We start from the raw sequence: 26,821 nt of genomic DNA on the forward strand, positions 1-26,821 counted from the left end.
GCCAAAGGAATTGAAACTTTAAATGAATAACTTGTTTAACAAAGTAACAGACTCAACTATCTTTCACAAGTTACACTTACATATGATCAGACTGAGCAATAGTTTGCATATTTGACAAGCTGTCCAAAGAGATGGCTCAGATCTCCCAGAGAACTCCCCCCATATCCCAAACTGGGATAGGAATAGTTAGAAGTGAGGAGCTGGGCCTGAAAACTATCATAAAACAGAGGTAAGTTGGCTGTATATTTACTATAATGCTTAATTGGTTGATTATCTAAACATGCTCCTCCTGAAATTTGTTAATAGAACATAAGTTCTTAATATATACTGTATATACTTGACAAAACACAAAAATTCAAACTGATCAATGTGCCAAAGACAAATACAAAAGAAAAGTCTAGTTAAACAATTTAACAAGTGCCTTCCCTTAAATAGGTGTACAAAGAAAATATTACTCAAATAATATAACTTTGTAGTTAATGAACATTCACTTATGTCAAGATCTCCAGATCTGCAGACATCAGGTCCTTTCATTTGAAATCCATTCAGTATTTCATTTTCATCTGTTCTGTCAGATCCATTCCTCTGGTCCATTAAACAGCAGACTGCTGGATACTGAAAAGTTCATTTTGTGATGTAATTAACAGTTAAACTGAATCTGGGAGTGAAGTGAATGAACAGGTGCTCCATAAAATAAAAATATTGAAGCTATGAAGAAATTAGCCCCAAAGTAGAGGTCTAAAAACTTCCATTGTCACAATCCCTTGTTAATTGTGGACTATTTGATTCGGCAGTTGTAGCAAACCCAAGTTTCATAACCTAAGCAAGGATATCGCTCTGAGAGAATTTCTTCATAGGAATAGGGCTGTGTTTGCCATTCTGTGCTATGTTTCCATTTTGTGCACTAGGCTTGGCATCCTTCAGGCTATAATGGCCCATCTTGGCTGTTTTGTAGTAGATAGAGTAGATGAAGACGAAGATGACTGAGATGAACACCACAGTGACTGCAATAAGTCCTGCTATTAAGGGCAGGTAATCCTCTGTGTCAAGAGAAATAAAGCACACCAAAAGATCAGACAAATAACACAGCCTAAACAGACAAGTGCTAAAATAGCTGAAAAAAAACAACAACAAAAAACATACTTCATGATTTTACCATATCAGAAGCAAACAAGCAAAATGAAATGGTTACTCATAGCACATGTGTTTCAATGCATTTCAATGCATTGTGATTACATCATTCAGTTTCTCTTACATCCTTTTTAATGATTTGGTAAATTTTATTCATTATGATTTCTGAACATCATGCATTTTATTTTTAAACAAGTGTCTGGCCTGATCAAACTTAAAGTTTTGAAAGATCCCCATATTTTAAAGTAAAACTACATTTAAACTGCAAGAAAGCGGAAAGAGTTGGAAGTGTAAACCCCAAAAAATGCATAATTACCTTTTAATACCATGTTTACTTGTCTGGTCGTCGTGCCAACAGAATTGTTTGCAACGCAGGACACATACTCAGGTGTTGACTCTGATATAGTAAGAGTTTCATTATGAACTATATCATTTGTGCCGAGGATCCAGATGATTGTTGGTTTTGGGTTTCCCTCGGCTTCACAAACAATCTCCTCTGAATACCCTCGAAACACAGGCACTACGGAGGGCAGTTTGTTCTCATTGATGATCGGTTTAACTACAGGAAAGAGCAAAGACAAAAACAGCTTTCGCATGATAATAATCAAGACCACTGAAATACCTGCTAAGAACTTGAACAAATGAGTGTACATACAATTTACAGTAATGTTGAGTGGTTTTGATGTCATTGTTGAAGTACGTTGAGGTCCTTCTGCTTCTAGCTTTGCTTCACACCAGAATTGAGATCCATTATCAGCTTTGTCAGGGCGGATCTGGATTGTATATGTTAATTTGGCTGGAGTCTTGATGGTTTCATTGACGTTGATTTGATTCCGTTTGTACCATCTCACATCAACAATCTTAAAAGGAGCCACATACTTAATCAAGCACTGGAGCTCATACCGCTCACCCGCTATCATTGGTTCTGTGTGATTCACAGTGCTGATGGAAATATCTGGAAGACATATCAAGCATAACAGAGTAACTGTAACTTAAAAAAAAGAACATATCCATGCTTAAGCTGACTGCTGTTTAGGCATAAGGTAGGTTTGTAGCTTGTGTGCTGCAGCTATTGCTTTTTGACCACAAAGAACCATCAACCATGTTTCAAAACAGAGTCTTTTGTAGTTTTCCCAGTGCACTTAGTTAAGTGAGTAACACCATCAAGCCCAATACAATAGCCTTTCCTTCCATTCTGTGAACTAGAAACTTCCTATTTTGTGTTGTTATCAGTGTGGTATTTCCAGCGGCTGTGATGTTTTGCATTTCATGGACACATTTTCTCTAAATCCCTTTTAGCCTAAACTAGCTGGTTTAAACTGGACTCCCAGCCAGGCAAACCTAGTGTTTAGCTGATTTAGCTGCACAGCCCCAAATCCCTCAAAAACTAGCCAGACCCGGGAGACCACCTAAGGACAGTAAACCAGCTTAGGCTACATGATTTAAGATGTTTAGCAGGACCGCAAACACAGTTGCATGTACAAGTTGTTCAAGCAAGAGAACAGTTTAACTGAAAATAAGCATGTTAACATTTGGCAGCAATCAAGGTGAAACAAAACTGTGATGTTTCCTCATAAATACTAGCTTCAGGAGACCCCTTACCTTCAGTCCGTGACGAAATATAATTATATCTTTGACTAACGTTAACTCTGCTATCCATCTACAACAACTGCCAGACTGTGGCTGTGGTTAAACAGCTAAATGCAGTCTGTTAATGATAGCAAACACAGTGTATTTATATTGTTTGACGTTATTCTATCACTATTTAAACAGTGTTACTGAGTCTTCTCAGAAGCGAGTCACAGCGGAGGAAATAAAATACCAGGGCCTTTTAATCCCTCTATAACTTATTTAAACCCCCTTTCTTAAGTTTAACACGGAAAACTGATCTGATAACATATAACTTTTTCTTCAGGATTGTTAAAACATAACACTCGTTATGAAAATGTCCTACCAGACAACGCGTAACGCAGCGACAGCAGATCCAAAAACAGACACGTGAAGAGAATCCGATCGCGCCGCGCCGTCATTTTTAATTGTAGCTGCGCTGTATCGAAAGCGTTTTAACCAGATAACGGTGTTTAACTGTTCAGGCAGTAACACAGCATACAGTCTCTGACCCTTCATTTATCGCAGGAAACCACTGCCCAGTCTTTCCCTCGCATAGCTGCCCGGTTCAGTTAATGTTATCCCTCCCCCACACATCTCTCTAAAAGTGCACGTTGCAACTTTATTCATTTGCACCCTGTCACGACAAATCGGGGACTATAGAGACAGGGCTCATTCACCTGTCTTTTTAGATAAAGTCGATTTGAACATCGCATTACGTCTTTAAAGACCAAAATGTGTCACAAGATATGAGTCATACTGGACCCCCACAAACATTGGTCATGACTAATGCATACTTCCCTACTATATACAGTATGCAGAAAGGGGCAGTCTGAAGACTAAGTACTCATGAATAGATGATAATTTCTGAGTGTGCAACCAGCGTCACTCATAAGCGTTCTTGTGATTCAATTGTAACAGTAAACATTAATAGATCTGTTGTACCAGCAGGCAACACTCTGCAGGTCGAGCTGAATAGGGCATTCAGTAGTGTTCTTCAGTAACTTGTGTTTAACAAATAATGAAGCTTTAGAATCAAAGCAGTGCACAAGTATATACAGCTAGTAATAGTTCCAAGTAACAGTTTCACCCCCTAAAGCAATGAATCATACTTCTGACATGCTTGAAATGATGTACATCCACATGCAATGAAAACTAAGCTATTTTATTCTACACAGGAGGATGGTCCACAATTATGCCACCATTTTAAAACCATGCAGCCAGCCAAATTGCACTCTTTTAAATCTACATAACTTTTTAACAAGTTTCAGTGTCAAAATGAATAAAGGTGAGACATAAGGCATTTCTATGACAACAGTAACTACAAACATTAGCATTAGCCAACATGTCAATGTGTCAGTCAGCAAAACAAACCAAAATACATGCACCGTTCTGCCTTACCAACTGGCAGCCAGTTTCACGCTTCGACTAACGCTATACACATACAAGCTTCTGAACAATTATTTTAGCTAATGTAGAATACATCAGCCAGGTTTAGAGCTATATAAAACAATATATATTCAGTCTTTGCGAGTGACAAGAAAGCTTCAGGGGTACAGTACCACTAAACTAACAGGTCTGGTTTATTCCCCCTGCGTTTCCCAATAGGAATTATTATGACCATCATTGCTAAGATCTTAAGCTAATTTAAAGCTACTGCAGTCACTGTATTTTTTAAACTAAGCAGTTTTAAAAATATATTTTCTATAATTTTACAGTACAAAATGAGTGAAAATAGAAATTCTTTAAAACAGTTTTCTCAAAAATGCATTTATTTATCATGTTTAATACTTGTGCACCAAATAAGACTTATATTATATGTGAATTCCATATAATAAATAGACTATATTCTACAAAAAAATTAGATTCTATTTAAAGTGAGGCCTGAGACAATTTACATTCTTTGATCACAAAGTGATCATACAGCTTAGGAAAAGGACACTCTTGTTCCGAATCCTTAAGTCACCACAAAATTACAACCTCTAGTGCTTCAGTGTCTTTCTCAACATAGTAGTTATACAATATATATATAGCTGTTTAATATAAAAAAATATCAGTGTGCCTGAGATATAAAAATTCAGCTTTGCATCACAGAAATAAATGATAATTTAAAGTATAATAAATTTAAAAACAATTATTTTAAATTGTAATAATATATCACAATATTACATTTTTTTCTGTATTTTTGATCAAATAAATGGCTTGATGAGCAGAAGAAACTTCTTTCAAAAACATAAAAAATAGTAATGTTTCCAAACTTTTGGTCTGTACTGTATATAAACTATACTTAAAAAAAGCTATACAATAATCCAATAAAAGCCTAATAAGGATGCTATTCAGCCATTTTTAGTTGATCAACATCCTCAGACACCAGTGTTTGGCTGTGATACAGTGATTGTCAGCTGGATCTGAGAATGAAGTGAATTAACACTGATCTGAATGATTTCGCATCGAAATTTGATCCGACTGATCTGTCTGCGGACAGTGAAGCTCAGAAGATAGACCCAGCTTAGAGAGTCATAACCAAAGCAGACATATTGCTCTAACAGAGTTCCTTCATGGGGACTTCATGCGCTAAGAGTTCTTTATGTGCTTTGGGCTCCTTCACATCATAATGGCCCGTCCTGGTTTTTTTTTTGTTGTAGGTCAAGTAGATGTAGATGAGGATGATGACTGAGATGGCCACCACTACAGCAGCAATAATGCCTAATATTATGGGTATGTAATTCTCTGTCAAAAATAAAAACAAATATATGAGTAAATCAGCTATTTAGTGAATGAAATCCGAGCAAGCAAAACTTTGGATTGATCTCTATCCTGCATTATGCTTTCAACATATTAAAAGTGGAGCATCTTATTTAAATAAGTCTAGGAAAATCCATGCAAGACAACAATTATGACTCAAACCAAAACACTTAAATATAATAAGCCATAATATGATCACAGTGACATTAACACCGCAAGATGAACATTATAAGACCAACAAACCAAACAGCTTCTGACAAAAGTGCAAATACTCTGTGAAAGGCCAAAAGCACTAACCACAAAAGAAGCCATGAATCTATCCTGACAACAAATTTGCATATTGAAAATAACCAAAATAAACATTTTGTTTAATATCAGACCAGAAAATATGTATATACATAAAAAATACAATTCTAAACAGTCAAAATTCCTTTTTGTAGTATTACTGTTAGTTTTACTAAAGCAAACTGAAACAAGCTCTTGGAAATTGCTAAAAAAAAAAAAAAGAGAGAGAGAGAGACACAAATGCATAGTTACCTTGTATGAACACTTTTACATTTCTGGTCGTCCTGCCAGCAGAATTCTCTGCAACGCAGGACACATTCTCAGGTGTTGACTCTGATATAGTAAGAGTTTCATTATAAACTATATCATTTGTGCCGAGGATCCAGCTGATTGTTGGTTTTGGGTTTCCCTCGGCTTCACAAACAATCTCCTCTGAATACCCTCGAAACACAGGCACTATGGAGGGCAGTTTGTTCTCATTGATGATCGGTTTAACTACAGGAAAGAGCAAAGACAAAAAACTGCTTTCACATGTAAACAGTAAACAGAAACAGATCTGTTGTACCAGCAGGCAACACTCCGCAGGTCGAGCTGAATAGTATGGTGACTGGGAGAGGACATGCTCGGGTCAGTTAGTTTTGTCATGGCCACAAGATATTAATTTGTGGGAACATCATATTAACTCGTGGGAACTTCATATTATGTTGTGGAAAGAGAATATTTTGTCAACAAAATCAATTTCTCGTGGCCATGACTTCTTATGTTAAGGGAACATTTTTTTCTCATGCCCACGAGTTTAATTCCTAAACAAACAAGCGTGACCATAGCAACCTGGGATTATCAGAGATGGATTCGTCAAATATTTTATTTTGAAAATATTATATTTGTTATTATAGAAAATATTTTATTATTAGATTATTATATTAATCATATACCTTGGCTACCTGACTTTATTGCATGCCAGTGGTGGCGCTAATGCAGTGCTTGACGGGTCTAAAGCCAAATCACAAACTTGCTTAGCCCTGGCACAAAACATAGTTTCAACATAGTTTCATTTGTAAACACGCTCATTTATCATATATCTGACAATTATGCCAATAATCCAGTCAAATAGCTGCTGTGTCCTAATTATTGTCAGATAGCAGCTGTGGCCTAATGGTTCGAAAGTTGGACTTGTAACCCAAAGGTCGCAGGTTTGAGTCTCAGTGCTGGCAGGAGTTGTAGGTGGTAGGTGGAAGAGACCGAATGAACAGTGCTCTCTTCCACCATCAATACCCATGACTGAAGTGAACCTCCCAGTTGCTCCCCTGGTGCTGGATATATAGCTGCCCACTGCTCCGGGTGTGTGTTCACTGCTGTGTGTGTGCACTTGGATGGGTTAAATGCAGAGCACCAATTGTGAGTATGGGTTACATTTACAAATGAAACTACTTAAATTATTAATTCCTCAACGAAACCTATTGTATTTATAATTATGGTATATTAATTAGCCAAAATAAAATGAAATATATGTTACATTTAAAATGCATTCCAGCAAAATTTCAGTCACCATAATCAAAGCTTGTTTTGCATGTAGGGAATTTATAGAATCAGAATCAGAATGAGCTTTATTGCCAGGTGTGTTTACACATGCAAGGAATTTGTTTTCATGACAGAAGCTCCACAGTGCAACATAATGACGGCAACAGAACCAAAACATAATAAAATAATAAAAATAAAAAATACAAATAAGTAGGTAAGGAATGACACTATACAAATTGACAATTGTATGTGCATGTATATTACAATAGGCAGTTATGTATGTACAGGTATATTTTGTGCAAAAATTTGAGTATACGCTAAGTATGTGTGTTAGATAAATAAGTGTATGTGTGTATATATATATATAAATAGTGTAGTGTGTTCCACAGTTATTATCATGTGTTTATTAGATGGATTGCCTGAGGGAAGAAACTGTGTCTGTGTCTAGCCGTTCTGGTGCTCAGAGCTCTGTAGTGTCAACCAGATGAGTTCATTTCAAAGAGGGAGTGTGCTGGATGTGAAGGGTCCAGAGTGATTTTGCCAGCCCTTTTGCTCACCCTGGATAAGTACAGTACTTGAATAGAAGGGAGGGTTGTACCGATGTAGTCTTCTTAGGTCAGATTTAGAAGCTGAGCTGAACCAGACAGTTACTGAAGTGCAGAGGATGGATTCAATGATGGTGGAGTAGAACTGTTTCAGCAGCTCCTGTGGCAGGTTAATCTTCCTCAGCTGGCAAAGGAAAAAAAAAAAACCTCTGCTGGGCCTTTTTCACAATGGAGTCAATGTGAATGTCCCACTTCAGGTCCTGAGAGATAGTGGTGCCAACGAACCTGAATGACTCCACTGCAGTCACAGTGCTGTTCAAGATGAGTGGGGGGGGGGGGGGGTTTCTCTTGAACCCCACGATCATCTCCACTGGTTTGAGCGTGTCAAGCTCCAGGTTGTTGAGAGTGCACCAGACAGCCAGCTCATTAACCTCCTGTCTGTAAGCAGACTCGTCACCATCCTGATTGAGGCCGATGAGTGTGGTGTCGTCTACAAACTTCAGGAGCTTGACAGAGGGGTCCTTAGATGTGCAATCGTTGGTGTACATGTTGGTGGTGGGAGAAGAGAAGAGAAGTGGGGAGAGAACGCAGCCCTGGGTAGCTCCGGTGCTTATTGTACGGGTGCTGGATGTGTATTTTCCAAGCCTCACTAGCTGCTGACTGTCTGTCAGGAAGCTGTTGATCCACTGACAGAAGGAGGTGGGCATGGAGAGCTGAGTTAGTTTGGCCAGGAGAAGGTATAGAATGATAGTGTTAAAGGCCGAGCTGAAGTCCGCTGATAGGATCCTAACACAAGTCTCTGGTCTGTCTAGGTGTTGCAGAACATAATGCAGTCCAATGTTTGCTCTGTAGGCAAACTGCAAGGGTCCAGTGATGTCCTTCAGGTGGGCCAGCACCAGTTTTTCAAATGACTTCATGACCACAGACGTTAAAGACACAGGCCTGTAGTCATTTAGTCCTGTAATTTTGGATTTCTTTGGGATGGGGATGATGGTGGAGCATCTGAAGCATGAAGAGACTTCACACAGCTCCACTGATCTGTTGAAGATCTGTGTGAAGATGGGGGCCAGCTGGTCAGTACAGGATTTCAGACAGGCTGATGTAACACAATCTTGGCCTGGTGCTTTTTTCCTTTTCTGCTTCCGGAAAACCTGGTGCACTGCATCCTTGCTTTTCTGTATTGCAGGTGTGGGGGAGAGGGGGGATGCAGGAGGTGTGGATGGTGAGAACGGTTGTTTGGAGAAGTGTTCATGATGGGTTACAAGAGTTGTGAATGGTGTGAACGGTTGTGTGGATGGGTGTTCAGGGCAAGAGTCAACAGTCAAGAGGCATATATTTGTCATTTGCATAGTTAACACTGGGGAAAACTGGGCATTGAAATGCTTGTGAGGAGGCTCAGGCATACAGTGACAATAACAAGACATAAGACATAGACGTACATGGAGAGCACTGAGGTTCTTGAGTGACTACAGTGCCCATAGACAGAAAGACATGGACAGAGCATTATATACAAATAAGTGGAAGTAACAGGTACAATAAAGGTAATCAGTGTTTAGAGTTAGGGGCTGTTCACATATCACATTTTTTGCACGCTCAAATGCGTTATTTTCAATGTAGGCGCGCGGTATGCACGCTCATAATGGAAGCGGCGCGGTCGCGACGCGCACGCGGTGCGACGCACCCGTTTTTTCCAGGCGCGTCCGCACCACATCGAGTTAAAAACATTTCAACTTTTCAGAATGCTGCAAGCGCACCGCGGGTCATGTGACAAGAACTAACCAATCAGCTTCATCCTTTCCCGTAACAACGTTGAAAGCTCAGCTAAGATGAAGGAACTGCTGATCATAGCTGTATATGGATTGCCATTTTGAAATAAATTTAGTAGCAGAGCTACTGCAAGCGATTTTTAGAGCTGCAAATCCATTTATCCTTTGCTGAAATTTCCGCGTCATCATGGAGACAGCACGTCATGGTTGCTTAGCAAAGGCAGATGCCTCAGGGGCGCAACTGCCCGAGCGCTTTGGAAAGAAGGAGAAAACGGCGCGCCTAGCGTCTTCCACACGTTTTTAAGCGCGAAATGTGAACGGCCCCTTATAGTGTACATAAGAAGTCCTGAGGTAATATTATGATTACTGGGGTAGAACGGTGTCTAAAATGTCTTTGTAGAGTGACGTAGAGCTACATGGAGGAAAATTAAAGTGGCAGTGCAGATGCAATAAATAAACTTAAGAGCAGCACACATTCAGATGTATTCCTGAGTAGAGCAATGTCCAAAAGTCATTGTGGAGTGTCACAGAGTAACATGAAGGAATATAAAAAAAAAGTTGCATTGCAAGTACAATGAAAGTAAACATAAGAGCAGCATGTATTCCGGTGTTTTTTTTTGTTTTTGTTTTTTTTAGATGGAGGACAGCTGATTGTAAAGTAGTCTTATGGCTTGAAGATAGAAGCTGTTCTTAAGTCTGGTTGTCCGTGATCGGATGGATCGGAAACGTCTGCCAAACGTCTGGGCAGGTGATGAGTGTTCTTTCAAACCAGCATCATTATAAGATGAACCATGATTAGAACATCCCAAAGCTGCTCGTAGAACAGAGTGATATGCATTCTTTATTGTGGTGTAACAGTGATCCAATATATTACATAGTCCCTGGTGGGACATGTGATGTGCTGTCTGTATTTTGGCAGTTTACGGGAGAGATTTGCTTTATTAAAGTCCCCGAGAATGATTAGAACAGAGTCCGTGTGTTGTTTTTCTGTCTCTGTGATCTTATCAACAAGTTTCTGTAAAGCCAGGCTTATGTGCGCTTGTGGAGGGATGTAAACATTCACCAGAATGAAGGAGTGAAACTCCCGCGGAGAATAGAACAGCTTGCAGTTAATGAATAGTGTTTCTAAATCTGAACTGCAAATCTTATTTAACACTGTTACATCTGTACTCCATCTTTCGTTGATGTAAAAGCATGTCCCCCGCCGCACAATTTCCCCGTTGATTCTGCATCACGGTCTGCTCTGAAAAGGTTGAAAGCCCGGCAAATGGAGCGCACTGTCTGGAATGGTGTCATTTAGCCAAGTGTCCATGAAACACAGAGCAGCAGAGTGTGAGAAATCCTTATTTGTCCAGGAGAGCAGAAGGAGTTTGTCCGTTTTGTTGGGCTTGCAACGGCGTTCGAAATCCGCATTTTCTGAGTCTCACGAGCATGCCAACTCTTTTTCCCCATCTTCGCGTCATGAAGCGTGTGATCAGCGAAGCTGCTCTGCCGACAAGAATGTCCAGCAAAACAGTAGCCAGTAGCCAGTATCACTGAGGCTAGAATAGCGCAGGGTTTCCACAGTGGAGCCTGAAGCTCCGCTGCCCGTCACTAAAACACGCCCTTTACACGCCTATCATGAACAACGTCATGCAACCTCATCATTTCACCAAAAAGAGAAGTTATCAGAAAACTAAGAAATAAGTCACTGAACGAAACGAAGATGATGAAAGCGGTCGTTTGTTTGCATGCTTTGTTATATATTCAAATTCAAAAGTATCGATGTAGAATAAGTGATACTTATGATACTTTATCAGGACTCAAAATTAATCACACATAAATACACTTATTTCTATTTTATTTATTTATTTATTTATTTATTTATTTATTTTTAACGCTTATGAAAATAGCCTGCTTATTCAGTCAAGTCTGTTTCTGTTTATTTGTAGTCACATTTAGAATGAACGATAATATCTCTATTTTTATAAAAGCTCCCGAACAAAAAATATTATTATATTTTTTTATGAGCTAAACTCTCGAGACGAGGCTTGTGACAGATAATATAAGTTACTAAAAAAGTACACGATTGTGATAGAGAATAAGAAGCTGACGTCTGATTTCTTCAAGTGGTCATATTTACCATGTTTACTATGGTAATGTTAATGCCTAGCGTGCACAGACTTTTGCATCGCTTATAAATATTTCTGCCTCGTATGGTGATTATAATCCACATTGGATCAAGTTATTTCAAACACTCGCTGCTGACTGAAAGTGAGTTTTGAGCTCGACTTATTTAAAAAAGTGTTTAATGCTAGTGCTGTTATCTTTCTGAAATGATCCGCAGCGCAGTCTCTCTACTTTTATAACAGCTCCCAAACAAAAATCATTATTATATTTTGATGATATGCAACGTGGAGCTAAACTCACGAAATGAGACGACAGATAAAATGTTACTAAATAAATACACAATTGTGATAGAGAATAAGAAGCTGACGTCTGATTTATCCAAGCGGTCATATTTACCATGTTTACTATGGTAACGTTAATGTTTAGCGTGCATATCTTTTACATCACTTATAAATATTTCTGCCTTGTTTATTATTATAATCCACATCGGATCAAGTTATTTCAAACACTTGCTGCTAACTAAAAGTGAGTTTTGAGCTCAACTTATTTTAAAAAGTCTTTAATACCGGTGTTAAAGCTGTTATCTCTCTGAAATGATCCGCAGCGCTGAGCTCTCTAGACGCTTAGAAACTCCGCCTTTGTTCATAACCCCTCCTCTAGCCCCAGCTGGCTCGCTTTGGCCCAAGGTTTTCGTCGGGCCAAAAAACCCTGGCCGTTGGCCCCGAGGAAGCCCCGGCGAGGTATGATCAAGCCCCGGAAGTGACAGTGGAAACGCGACTGGCCCTGGCACGCATTAGCACGCCCGGTTTAAGCTCGCCAGTGGAAATGACAGTCACAGGTGGTAGCGTAAACAGTGGAGTGCATGAAGGAAAGATGCGAGGCACGAACACTGTTCAAGGTCTCCATTAATTTCTGCATGTAGTAATTTAATGTGTATATATTTTGAAAGCATTGAAACGCTATAGAAATCACGATTCATTCAATTCTTAGCGTTTTAAAACGATTACTGTCCGAGATCGGTGATTCATGATTCAAACATCATGTTTCAAGATCGATGCATATGAATCGTAAGGGTTCATTTCAACATATTAAAAGTGGAGCATCTAATTTAATTAAGTCTAGGAAAATCCATGCAAGACAACAATTATGACGCAAGCCAAAACACTCTAAACAGTCACAATTCCTTTTTGTAGTATTACTTTCAGTTTTACTAAAGCAAGTTTCAACAGCTGTTGAAAAAAAAAATTACATAAATGCATAGTTACCTTGTATGAACACTTTCACTTGTCTGGTCGTCGTGCCAACAGAATTCTCTGCAACGCAGGACACATACTCAGGTGTTGACTCTGATATAGTAAGAGTTTCATTATAAACTATATCATTAGCGCCGAGGATCCAGCTGATTGTTGGTTTTGGGTTTCCCTCGGCTTCACAAACAATCTCCTCTGAATACCCTCGAAACACAGGCACTATGGAGGGCAGTTTGTTCTCATTGATGATCGGTTTAACTACAGGAAAGAGCAAAGACAAAAACAGCTTTCGCATGATAATAATCAAGAACACTGAAATACCTGCTAAGAACTTGAACAAATGAGTGTACATACAATGTACAGTAATGCTGAGATGTTCTGATTTCATTGTTGAAGTTCGTTGAGTTCCTTCTGCTTCTAGCTTTGCTTCACACCAGAATAGAGATCCATTATCAGCTTTGTCAGGGTGGATCTGGACTTTATATGTTAATTTGGCTGGAGTCTTGATGGTTTCAGTGACATTGATTTGATTCTGTTTGTACCATCTCACATCAACAATCTTAAAAGGAGCCACATACTTAATCAAGCACTGGAGCTCATACCGCTCACCCGCTATCATTGGTTCTGTGTGATTCACAGTGCTGATGGAAATATCTGGAAGACATATCAAGCATAACAGAGTAACTGAAATCCCAAATTCTTCAAATAAGTAAAAAAAAAAAATTTAAAACTTAAAAAAATACATATCCACGCTTAAGCTGACTGCTGTTTAGGCACAAGGTTTGTAGCTTGTGTGCTGCAGCTATTGCTTTTTGACCACAAATAACCATCAACCTTGTTTCAAAACAGTCACAATCTTGTGTAGTTTTCCCAGTGCACTTAGTTAAGTGAGTAACACCATCAAGCCCAATACAATAGCCTTCCCTTCCATTCTGTGAACTAGAAACTTCCTATTTTGTGTTGTTATCAGTGTGGTATTTCCAGCGGCTGTGATGTTTTGCATTTCATGGACACATTTTCTCTAAATCCCTTTTAGCCTAAACTAGCTGGTTTAAACTGGACTCCCAGCCAGGCAAACCTAGTGTTTAGCTGGTTTAGCTGCACAGCCCCAAATCCCTCAAAAACTAGCCAGACCCGGGAGACCACCTAAGGACAGTAAACCAGCTTAGGCTGCATGATTTAAGATGTTTAGCAGGACCGCAAACACAGTTGCATGTACAAGTTGTTCAAGCAAGAGAACAGTCAAGTTATTTCAAAGACTTGCTGCTAACTAAAAGTGAGTTTTGAGCTCAACTTATTTTAAAAAGTCTTTAATACCAGTGTTAAAGCTGTTATCTCTCTGAAATGATCCGCAGCGCTGAGCTCTCTAGACTAGAGCCCGACCGATATATCGGCCGGCCGATATTATCGGCCGATATAAGCTAATTGCATTTAAATCGGCATCGGCATTTATAACGGCCGATGAAACATGAGAAACAGAGTCTCATGCTTCACTCATGTTATGAGTGTTGCATAGTGTGCCCACCAGAGGGAGCTCTGCAGCTCCAGAGTTAACAACAGCGCCAGAAGTCCACTACAGAAGAAAGCGATCAACTGTTTTGACGGTGAGTCTGTCGTTCGTCATGTGAAATGATTGTAGATTTAGTTCATACCCTGTATATAAAAACTGTGTGGTAGTTCTAGCTAACGGTCCTGTCATTATCACCTCTAAATATTCTGTAACATCACTTACAGCCGCTAATGCATTGCTATATTAGATTAGCCACAAAGCTAATACCATGTTTATCAGTGGAAGAGCGTGAACGTTAATAGGAGGTCAAACTATAACGTTAGCGTTTAACTTATTCTTATTCTATTGCGGTGTGTTTCCCACATAATGACCGCGTAATTGGGCCTTTCACACAGGACGCGGTATGCACGGCGCTTGCCGCTGGGCTCAGCGTTGCCCTTCAGATACAACGCGATTTGCGCTGCGCTATGGCATAGGCGGAGTTTTAAAAACGTTTAGCGGGAGCTCTTTCATAGTCTGTTCCTCCTAGTGATGGGAAGTTCGGATCATTTTACCGACTCAGACTTTTGAGTCTCGTTCAGCAAAATGAACAAATCTTTTTTCGAGTCATTTCGTTCATTTCGTTCATTTTAGCAAAATGTAATGAAAATGTTATGTGTTACTTCCCCAACACATCTAGTACTTACGCAAACGTTGATCCCACTAAAAACAATACAAAACTAAAATGCTATAAGATACAGAAAAAAAAATTCCTTCTTTACCTGGGTCTTCAGTCTGTGATTAGCTCACCTCACCTCTTATCTGACAAGAGTCCTCGGGTTTAAGTCATTCCTTAATCACGTGACAGCCACATACGCAAAACTAACGCAGTCTTGAGTCGGAAAGAGAATTGATTAGTTCATCTCATGAGTCTTTCGGGTCTCGGGTCGAGTTTGACTCGTTCCTTAATCACGTGACAGACCCATACGCAAAACTAACGCAGTCTTGAGCCGGAAAGAGAATTGATTAGTTCATCTCATGAATCTTTCGGGTCTCGGGTCGAGTTTGACTCGTTCCTTAATCACGTGACAGACCCATACGCTATTTCTGACATTTCTGTCACTGTGTTTTTGTTACTGTTTGTTGAGGATCTGTGGTTTGTTATTATTTTATAAATAAATAAAACCCTGTTATAAATAAAATATTGATTAATTTGTCTTTTTGACTGTCTATCGGTAAATAAACACTAGGCTATATAATAATATAATAATTCAAGCGTACAATAAAAAGTATTTATACTAGTTTGTTCATTTTTACTCCAATTTTGAGTTTGCTAGTATAATAATTGCTTTTCCTAGGCAGACTTGACATATTGGTGTAATATATGTATAAGAAGATTGCTCAAAAAAGGACATAATGACATATACATTAAAAGCAAATAAAATTTTGAATTTGAATTATTAATGTTAGTTTAAAACATTAAGGTTATGATAACTTCAGCTTTAACAGTTTTAACCCAGCTCAGAGTGAAGAGGATACTTCAGATCCTGGTGCTACTGCCAGTGCAGGGGCCATGTTTTGGGAAGACTTTGACGAGAGGGTAGCAAGCTTGAGGCCTTCTGCTACCTCTTCTAAGACCTCAGATGCTATAAAGGTGCAGGCCTACCTTGCAGAGCCACTCTTACCCCGCACATCAGACCCTCTGGCCTGGTGGAGGAGATGTTCACCAGTATACAAAAGCCTTTCTGAAGTCACAAAGACAAGACTTTGCATTGTGGCCACATCTGTGCCATCTGAAATAATTTTTTCTAAAACTGGGCAGATTATCTCCGATAGAAGAAACAGACTCAGCCCATCCAAGGTCAGGGAGCTTGTTTTTTTTAATGCAAACATGCCTTAAAGCAAGTCCTAAAAATATAGCCACAGTGTGTTATTTAATTTAAAGCTTATTTATTTTTATTTATTTAGAAAAAGACTAGCTTGTTGTGCAATATTTTTGTTGTTGTTGTGATTTTAAAGGTAATTTGTTATTGTTATAAGGCTCCGTAGCTTTAGTATCTCTTCATTTTCATTTATTTTTATTTAAATGGTTTAAAATTATTTGGGGAATAGTTATACTCTTTGATATAAAGTTTTTATTTTGGCACAAAAGTGTTATTTATTTTAAAATGTATTCATTTTAAATTATTATATAAAAAAAAGCAAAGCTTGTGCAATATTTAGTTTTTCTTTTTTTTCTTTTTTTATATTGTACTTTTAAAGTTCATTTGTTAAGGTTATTAGACCCTGTGGCTTTATTATCTTTTAGTTTTATCTTTATTATACTTTTTTATTATTTTGATTTATTTTGGAATAGTTGTCCTCTTTGTTACAAAGCTTTAATGGCACAAAAATAAACAATAAACAACAATTCAAAAGTATGTACACAGTGTTTTTTAATGTTTATAAAGTGTCATATGTTACAAAAGTATGGTTTATACAGACACTCTGATTTAATAATTACTCTAGCCAATGTTGTCACATCACGGGACAAAAGAACGAACAACCCGAAGAACCGAAAGATTAACTAATCAATTCTCTCTCCGACTCAATACTGCATTCTTTTACTGTCTATGGTTTTAGCGTATGGGGCTGTCACGTGATTAAGGAATGACTCGACCCGACCCGAAGACTCATGAGATGAACTAATCAATTCTCTTTCCGGCTCATATTGCATTGGTTTTAGCGTATGTGGCTGTCACGTGATTAAGGAACGAGTCAAAAACCCGATAGACCCGAACTATGAACTAATCAATTCTCTTTCCGGCTCATATTGCATTGGTTTTAGCGTATGTGGCTGTCACGTGATTAAGGAACGAGTCAAAAACCCGAAAGACCCGAACTATGAACTAATCAATTCTCTTTCCGGCTCAGACTGCATTGGGTTAGCGTATGGGGCTGTCACGTGATTAAGGAACGAGTCAAAAACCCGATAGACCCGAACTATGAACTAATCAATTCTCTTTCCGGCTCAAGACTCCATTGACTGACAGGTGAATCCATAGACATGTATGGTGAATCACTACTACTAGAACAGAACCTATAGAATAATGCGCATGCGCGACTGAACGAATCACTCCCCGAGACGACTCGTTCTTCCCGAGTCACATTAAAGATTCGTTCAAAATGAACGAATCGTTCAAGAACGACACATCACTAGTTCCTCCTCCTTTCGGTCAGAAGCAAACATGTATCTGTCCCGTTGTAAGAAGCGAGCGATAGCGCTAGTCCTGCTGATGAGAATTAAGAGAGAAGCAAGGAAGAAGAGGCTACCCTCAGGTCCAGAGAACAATTTGGTGAATTCAGGCTGGTTACGTTACTCTAACGCTAATAGCTTCCTTTTTAGCAGGCCCCTTAAATGCTTGCTATTAACTTGTTTGAAGGTGGTTCTTCTCAAAATTGACAGCGGTGTGTTCATGACACTAACGTTAACCATTCAACTTCGAATTGATTCCGTAATCTTCCGGTAATAGTAGGCAAGACGATGTTCTGTGAGAGCAAATATAGTGTAGTTACAGTAACTACAGTAGGTGCGTCAGAAATGATTAAACCAGAGGGGACATGTAAATAAATGTGAGCTGAACAAGCGCTTTTTTTTTTTTTTTTTACATATTGTTTCAAAGCAGCTTTACAGACATAACAGGAAAATGTTGAAATAATATTGTTAAATATAAGTAGGTAATACCTATTGCTTGACAAATAAAAATATATATATATATTTCTCATTTTTGCCTATGTAGGAGATCCCAGTTTATTATTATTATAATTCTAATGATGACATGAGTAATGATACATGGTGATATTATTAATACACATGCTTATTCTTTCTCCGTCTCTCTTTATGCCTACAGATGGCTGAAAAAGGTGAATGCTGTAGCAGCAAAGTGTGGGACTACTTCTGCAAATACTTTAGTATTATAATTTATTTACAGTAAACACACAGACTGTTAAAACCAGCTTCAACTGGAAGAAAGTAAAAGTGTTAAATGTTTAAAACCAGACTGTTTTTTTGATCATTAAAAAATATATACTTTTGATGTGCAATTGTTTAGTCATTGAGACTGTAATCTAAGGCTTTTTTTTTAACATAGTCCATTCTGGAAAATGGTTTATACAGCCCACATACATAGAACAGGCAGATATTTTGCTATTGAATGTTGTGTAAATGCAGTTTATAGGAAATGGGTCTAATATCCAGATTATTTTTAAAATCAAAATAACGGCTTATAAATTGGCTCTTTTCGAGTTAATATCGGCATCGGCCCCCAAAAATCCATATCGGTCGGGCTCTACTCTAGACGCTTAGAAACTCCGCCTTTGTTCATAACCCCTCCTCTAGCCCCAGCTGGCTCGCTTTGGCCCAAGGTTTTCGTCGGGCCAAAAAACCCTGGCCGTTGGCCCCGAGGAAGCCCCGGCGAGGTATGATCAAGCCCCGGAAGTGACAGTGGAAACGCGACTGGCCCTGGCACGCATTAGCACGCCCGGTTTAAGCTCGCCAGTGGAAATGACAGTCACAGGTGGTAGCGTAAACAGTGGAGTGCATGAAGGAAAGATGCGAGGCACGAACACAATTCAAGGTCTCCATTAATTTCTGCATGTAGTAATTTAATGTGTATATATTTTGAAAGCATTGAAACGCTATAGAAATCACGATTCATTCAATTCTTAGCGTTTTAAATCGATTACTGTCTGAGATCCGTGATTCATGATTCAAACATCATGTTTCAAGATCGATGCATATGAATCGTAAGGGTTCATTTCAACATATTAGAAGTGGAGCATCTAATTTAATTAAGTCTAGGAAAATCCATGCAAGACAACAATTATGACGCAAGCCAAAACACTCTAAACAGTCACAATTCCTTTTTGTAGTATTACTTTCAGTTTTACTAAAGCAAGTTTCAACAGCTGTTGAAAAAAAAAATTACATAAATGCATAGTTACCTTGTATGAACACTTTCACTTGTCTGGTCGTCGTGCCAACAGAATTCTCTGCAACGCAGGACACATACTCAGGTGTTGACTCTGATATAGTAAGAGTTTCATTATAAACTATATCATTAGCGCCGAGGATCCAGCTGATTGTTGGTTTTGGGTTTCCCTCGGCTTCACAAACAATCTCCTCTGAATACCCTCGAAACACAGGCACTATGGAGGGCAGTTTGTTCTCATTGATGATCGGTTTAACTACAGGAAAGAGCGAAGACAAAAACAGCTTTCGCATGATAATAATCAAGAACACTGAAATACCTGCTAAGAACTTGAACAAATGAGTGTACATACAATGTACAGTAATGCTGAGATGTTCTGATTTCATTGTTGAAGTTCGTTGAGTTCCTTCTGCTTCTAGCTTTGCTTCACACCAGAATAGAGATCCATTATCAGCTTTGTCAGGGTGGATCTGGACTTTATATGTTAATTTGGCTGGAGTCTTGATGGTTTCAGTGACATTGATTTGATTCTGTTTGTACCATCTCACATCAACAATCTTAAAAGGAGCCACATACTTAATCAAGCACTGGAGCTCATACCGCTCGCCCGCTATCATTGGTTCTGTGTGATTCACAGTGCTGATGGAAATATCTGGAAGACATATCAAGCATAACAGAGTAACTGAAATTCATTAAATAAGTAAAAATTTTTTTTATAAAACTTAAAAAAGAACATATCCACGCTTAAGCTGACTGCTGTTTAGGCATAAGGTTTGTAGCTTGTGTGCTGCAGCTATTGCTTTTTGACCACAAATAACCATCAACCATGTTTAAAAACAGAGTCACAATCTTGTGTAGTTTTCCCAGTGCACTTAGTTAAGTGAGTAACACCGTCAAGCCCAATACAATAGCCTTCCCTTCCATTCTGTGAACTAGAAACTTCCTATTTTGTGTTGTTATCAGTGTGGTATTTCCAGCGGCTGTGATGTTTTGCATTTCATGGACACATTTTTTCTCTAAATCCCTTTTAGCCTAAACTAGCTGGTTTAAACTGGACTCCCAGCCAGGCAAACCTAGTGTTTAGCTGATTTAGCTGCACAGCCCCAAAAACTAGCCAGACCCGGGAGACCACCTAAGGACAGTAAACCAGCTTAGGCTGCATGATTTAAGATGTTTAGCAGGACCGCAAACACAGTTGCATGTACAAGTTGTTCAAGCAAGAGAACAGTTTAACTGAAAATAAGCATGTTAACATTTGGCAGCAATCAAGGTAAAACAAAACTGTGATGTTTCCTCATAAATACTAGCTTCAGGAGACCCCTTACCTTCAGTCTAATGGTGATGAAATATAATTATCTTTTAATCTACAGTATATCAGCAACTACTACCAGACTGTGGCTGTGGTTAAACAGCTAAATGCAGTCTGTTAATGACAGCAAACACAGTGTGTTTATCTTGTTTGACGTTATTCTATCGCTATTTAAAACATGTTAGGCGACTCAAAGTAGTGCGGAACAATTTAATTTCTAATTGTAAAATTACAATTATGGATGCCACAATTAATCAAGGCGGCAATTAATTAATAAAAATCTACTTATGTTATTCTGCATGCTTAAAATGCATTTTCTTTCTTTCTACATTATCTTAAGTATTTTTCCCATTATTTTAATTTTAGTTTTAGTATAACATTATAATACCATTCATGTTTAAAAAAATATATAATTTAAAGAAGAAACCATCATCCTTTCAACATATTAAAAGTGAAGCAACTCATTTGAATAAGTCTAGAAAAATCCACGCAAGACGATAATGAAAACGCAAGCCAAAACACTTAAATATAATAAGCCATAATGTGATCACAGTGACATTAACACTGCAAGATGAACATTACAAGACCAACAAACCAAACAGCTTCTAACAAAAGTGCAAATACTCTGTGAAAGGCCAAAAACACTAACCACTAAAGAAACCATGAATCTACAGTATCCTGACAACATACTATTAAATTACTTCTCATGATAATTTGCATATTTAATATGACCAGTAAAAAAAATAATCCAACTCTGAAACAGTCACAATTCCTTTCTGTAGTATTACTGTCAGTTTTAATAAACCAAATTGAAACAGCTGTTGGAAATTGCTAAAATAAATAAATAAATGACACACAAATACATAGTTACCTTGTACGAACACTTTTACATTTCTGGTGGTCATGCCAACAGAATTGTTTGCAACGCAGGACACATACTCAGGTGTTGACTCTGATATAGTAAGAACTTCATTATAAACTATATCATTTGTGCCGAGGATCCAGATGATTGTTGGTTTTGGGTTTCCCTCGGCTTCACAAACAAGCTCCTCTGAATATCCTCGAAACACAGGCACTATGGAGGGCAGTTTGGTTTCATTGATGATCGGTTTAGCTACAGGAGCCAAAAACACACAGGTTCAGAGCTTTTGCATTTTCATACTGCATCTTAAATTTCTTATGTTAATCAATATTCATTTTAATCTTGTAGTTTTCAACAAAATTACCCAAATTTAGATTTTTGAATAGAAAAAGTCACATGCTGCATCTGAACTCTATTACTACAAAACTTGCTGAGTCTGCTTGATTTGGACGTTAACATGTTAACAAAGATTAATCATAGGAGCTAATAGATCTTACTTACAATGTACAGTAATGTAGAGAGGGTCTGATATTTCTTTTGGAGGAGGTTGAGGTCCTTCTGCTCCCAGATCCAGCTCTGCTTCACATCTGTATTGAGCTCCATCATCAGCTCTGACTGGACGGATCAGGAGTGTGGTGGTTACATTCACTGGAGTCCTGCTATCCTCAGTGAAGGTGGTTTGATTCAGCAGAGTCTGTCCTTTATACCATTTGACAGTGAGATACTGAACAGGAGCCACATCGTGAACATCACACTGAAGCTCATACTGCTGTCCCTCTATCATTGGTCCTGTGTGTTTCACAATGCTGATGGACACACTGTCTGGAGTCTCTGTGGAGGAAGATTTACAAACTCAGAAATCTGCTGTGATTAATGTACATTTATTAGATATTTCTGAGAATGAAAAGACAGAAAAAATCAATAACAGAGAAACTGACTGTAAATAGTGACTGGGAGTTTTACGTCACACTGTCTCTCATAGTTTATGTAGCAGAATGGCAGTATGTCCCATTCTGTCAAGTGTGACACTCTCCATGTGATCAGACTGTTACTGGTTTTGGGCACTGCTCCTTCACTGGCTTCCCATCCCATCCCTTTATGTGGGATTGAAGTGTTACAGTTAACTGCTACAGAACCGTTGTATCTCACAACAACACGCTGCTGGCTGAGCTGAACAGGACATTCAGCTTGTGCACCTGTTAAACACAGTGAAGAGTAGGCTGTGATTTACAGTATTTTAATAACTTATACTGTTATAGGAAACAAAAGGCATATTACTAATCTGACAACAAATCAGCAAAAATGCCAGGGATTTCCCCCCAAACATTTCTATATATATTTTCAGTTGACTTGACAAACTATACAAAATCACAATGTACTTTTAAAATGTATGTATACATGTATGCACACAGTGTTTTTAAAGTAAAGTCACTGCCATTCAATTTTCTTTTTAATGCACTTAACTTAAAACTTTAATTTGCATGCTTTGTTTTTATCCATCTGACCTTAATTGAATCCTTAATGGTACTAGTCTAAAACTAGTCTTAATGGTAAATCAATGTCTTATTTATAATAAACTTCCAATAGTGTCTTTAAAAGCAACTTCTCAAAGTGCTTCACAAGAATATGATCAAATAGGACATACAATTGAACAAACAATGCATTGATATAAGTGAAATGCAGACAAAGGTATAAAACCAAACAAAAGCTAACTATCAAAAGTTTAACAAATAACTAAAGATTAAGAAAATTACAAAATAAACAGGTAAAGCTTTCAAACATATATGTATGTATGTATGTTTTCAGGGAATATTAAAAAAATATAAGGGATTTTGCTTGCCTTATCGCCAAAGTTTTGGAGAAACTGAAGAAAAACCCTGATTACCCATAGATTATGGACGAGTAAACTGAACAATTAATACGCCAAATTCAGAGGAGTGGAGATCATGCACTGGTGTGTAGGGAGTTAAAAACTCAGAGAGATAATGAGGTCTTAAACCATGCAGGACCTTATAAGCATGAGAATTTTAAACTCAACGAAATCTAATGTAGGAGACTGATGTTTTTTGGGGAGATTGAATAGGGTTAATGTGAAGACTGATGTGGAGTGATACAGTACATCATAAATTATTGTTACAGCATTAAAAGTGTACGTGTGTGATAACTTGCTTTCAACTTACCTCATCACTGTTGATCATACCAAACTGAAACCTTACCAAAGAAGCTCACTAAAATCACCAAAAGCTTAGTCACACTAAGATAATTTTATTTTCTAAAATCCACTGAGAGTGCACATTATGCATTACAGAATTTTTCACTGCAAATACACATTCTTACAATAGTAACACATTATTGACAGCTTGGCTCTACTGTTAGAACTGAAAAAAACCTGTGATATATATATGTTTGTAGAATTGCACAGTTTTTTAAATATCTGAAAGTACACTCAATCAGCTAACATCAATCAGTCAAGCATTATAATAATCAAGTATTATTTAATAATATAATTTTAGCAATTAGAAATACACTTGATAACCATTTTTGAATGCATATTATTCATTTTAACTGAACATTTTGACTGGACTGGTGGTGGTGCTTTTTTTGGTCATTCAGTGTTTCTGAAAAAAAAAACATTTGGGGAAAAAACTAACAAAAATACTGATAAGATGATGATAATGATACGAATTATATTAATAAGAACTATTAATCGTGCTAAGGATTACTAAAGGGTTAAAGAGCGGCTGAATTCATGAATAGTAATCACGTTTTGTGCGTTCCCTCGAACTGTTTTGAGGAAATCAAAACAGGGACGATAATAGGTGTGCGCCAGCCAATGAGATTGCCGTTTGCCCATTAGCCCCGCCCACTACCGGAGAACGTGATATTTAACCACTTAGATGCGAAGGGGAACCCTTCCATAAAACGTGCATTTTAACTAGATTTTCACCGGGGGACCCCACTCGAAACTTTTTAGTAGCATTTTGGCGGGTTTTGTTGTGAAAACCTGGCAACCCTGGTCTAGCCTCACCTTTTTGATATCACATTAGAGACTGGATTTTAAACGTTATGGGTTCCTATGTGATTGTTCAGGTAATGAAAATGTGTCTAATGTGAGCCTACACTTGTCATTCAGTAACCTCTAAGAGCATTTGAAAACCTTGCACTTTTGTTAAAGGTTTTAAAGAGATTTGACAACGTGTGGAGAGGAAAAACCATAGACTGTATAAAAACCTATAGCGATATAAAGAAAACTGAATGAAAATGGTCTTGCGCCCTCTTCTGGAAGACTTTTCCTGCAGGCTTTCTTCAGATACTGGAATGGTTCAGCGCCGATAAATGACTCTACTCGAGGTTTAGACAAAACCAAAAGTATGCGGGCTTAAAAGTACATATACTTATATTATACGGTTTTACTTTTGAAGACTTAAAAGTAGCCACAAAACCGACAAATGCACGCTCCTGTTTTCACCTGACGAGTGACGAAGGAACCATGGCAACAGGCTGCTCGTGCTTTACCGTTAGACGTCGATTAACATTTCTAAAAAGTTATATATATATATATATATATATATATATATATATATATATATATATATATAAATGACTCTTCTCAAAGTCATATATCGCATAAGCACCCTTACCTGTACGAGCAACCCAGAATAGGCAAAACTTAAGTATCAAGTTTCTGCTCGGGAAGACACAACCTCTTAGATTAATTGTTTCATGATGATACGATTTATCAGACATATAACGTTAGCATTCAAATAGTTTGGCAGCAGCCTCAGAGGCACCAATGTCAATGACCGTTGGGCTGAACCTACAAGCCTACAAGAAAATACAAACTACGAAAACAAGTGGCGCATTTATTCTCGTCATTTTGTAGACTAAAGTACAAACGAAATATTTTGAAACCGCTTACACTTACCTGCAATTTGTGAGAAGCACAGGAAACCAAACCCGAGGAGTAGCAGATAGAAAATCCGAAAAGATGTGAGAGAAAACGAGTCCTTCTGCATTTTAAAAACAATGTCAAATTCTAGTCCTGAGCTTTCGAAAGAAAACGCTCCTCTTCTCCCTTGTGAGGTCTGAGTTACACTGACTTGACCAAGACTTGAAGTGAGAGTGACCACGTGGTTGGCCAGCAGAACTGCCCTTCTCTTAGAAATGAGAGAGTTTACGGGAATGTCCCCTTTCCTTCACATCTCACATCTTATTAACAGACTTGAAGTCTGTGAACACACATACACCTTCATAATGACAGTGACATACTGGAAATTACCGAGAGTTCCTAGTATTTCTTTCTTTTTCTTCTTGCTTTCTTTTTGTACTATATTAGGCAAGGCAAGACAAGTTTATTTATATAGCACATTTCCAGTGTTGGGAAGGTTACTTTGGAAATGTAATAGGTTACAGATTACAAGTTACCCTATTTAAAATGTAATAGTAGTGTAACTTTTTTAATTACTTTAATAAAGTAATGTAACTAATTACTTTTGAGTACATTTTGATTACTTTTATAAATTTCTAATGAATGTTAATTTGCAACTGTAAATCATCTTCAACCATTTTACACCATGCAGGTTTAACCTTACAGTAGTGCTCAATACTGTCAGACGTTCACCATCCTTCATCACTTAAATTAAGATGATCACATTTGAACACATCCACCACACAATCAGACTTTACTTAGAGATTGATCTGAAGTTCAAAGCAGATTTAAAATCAAAAGAAATAGTTTATAGATACTGTTTTTGAAACCAAATCTTTGCATAACTACAGGCATCTAACTGCATCTAACAATGGTTTGGGGAAAAATAGTTAATAAAAAAATAAAAGCATATACATCAACTCAAATACGGTTATCTAATAAGCATGTGTCCTATTTTGTGTACTAATCTCCTGAAACTCCTGGTGTCTTTTTGAAACTCTGCTGTCTCTTTGTATATGATATGATGATAGTTTCTCAAAATAAGTAAAAAATGCTCATGAAGTGACTGTTCTAGAGATTAATTTCCATGAGGGGCGGACTGGGGAAAAAAATAGGCTGGGAAATCTCACACTCATACACCCACAACACATTCTGAAACATGGACAACCCTATTTTTTTTTTTTTGGACCTGACATGAAAAAGATTTAACTCCTTAGGTTGGGGACTTGCAACGTAATTAAGAGTTCTCTCCTGAACTGCACCTTCACTTCCATTATCCATCCATCTCTCTCATGACTTTAAT

General features: G+C 37.9%; 1 protein-coding gene across 6 annotated transcripts; it reads right to left on the reverse strand.

Annotated features, from left to right (window-relative positions):
* Positions 1 to 55: 55 nt before the first annotated feature.
* On the reverse strand, positions 56 to 25,809 carry LOC132149415 (CD166 antigen homolog). 6 transcript variants are annotated; one of them, XM_059558625.1, is made up of 12 exons: positions 25,516 to 25,806; positions 22,529 to 22,786; positions 22,092 to 22,421; positions 21,600 to 21,842; positions 19,772 to 20,071; positions 19,433 to 19,675; positions 13,315 to 13,614; positions 12,976 to 13,218; positions 6,022 to 6,264; positions 1,787 to 2,086; positions 1,448 to 1,690; positions 56 to 1,040 (listed from the first exon to the last, which is right to left on the reverse strand). In XM_059558625.1, exons 1-12 carry the CDS (start codon positions 25,604 to 25,606, stop codon positions 820 to 822), a joined length of 3,015 nt encoding a protein of 1,004 aa, XP_059414608.1. In that variant the 5' UTR covers positions 25,607 to 25,806; the 3' UTR covers positions 56 to 819. The 6 variants fall into 6 exon arrangements, with proteins under 6 accessions (XP_059414608.1, XP_059414612.1, XP_059414609.1 ...); XM_059558629.1 differs by lacking the exon at positions 13,315 to 13,614 and having other exon boundaries at positions 25,516 to 25,809; XM_059558626.1 differs by lacking the exon at positions 6,022 to 6,264.
* Between the last annotated feature and the right edge of the window lie 1,012 nt (positions 25,810 to 26,821).

Source organism: Carassius carassius, chromosome 9 (assembly GCF_963082965.1).
Source record: "Carassius carassius chromosome 9, fCarCar2.1, whole genome shotgun sequence".
NCBI lineage: Eukaryota > Metazoa > Chordata > Actinopteri > Cypriniformes > Cyprinidae > Carassius > Carassius carassius.

Bases quoted from the DNA above. Each gene is read 5' to 3' on its own strand.
- LOC132149415 (XM_059558625.1), bottom strand. From the start codon at position 25,606: ATGCAGAAGGACTCGTTTTCTCTCACATCTTTTCGGATTTTCTATCTG. The intron at 22,787-25,515 runs GTAAGTGTAAGC...TGTGTTTAACAG, and splicing joins GTGCTTCTCACAAATTGCAG to GTGCACAAGCTGAATGTCCT. The intron at 13,219-13,314 runs GTATGTACACTC...TCTTTCCTGTAG, and splicing joins TCTCAGCATTACTGTACATT to TTAAACCGATCATCAATGAG.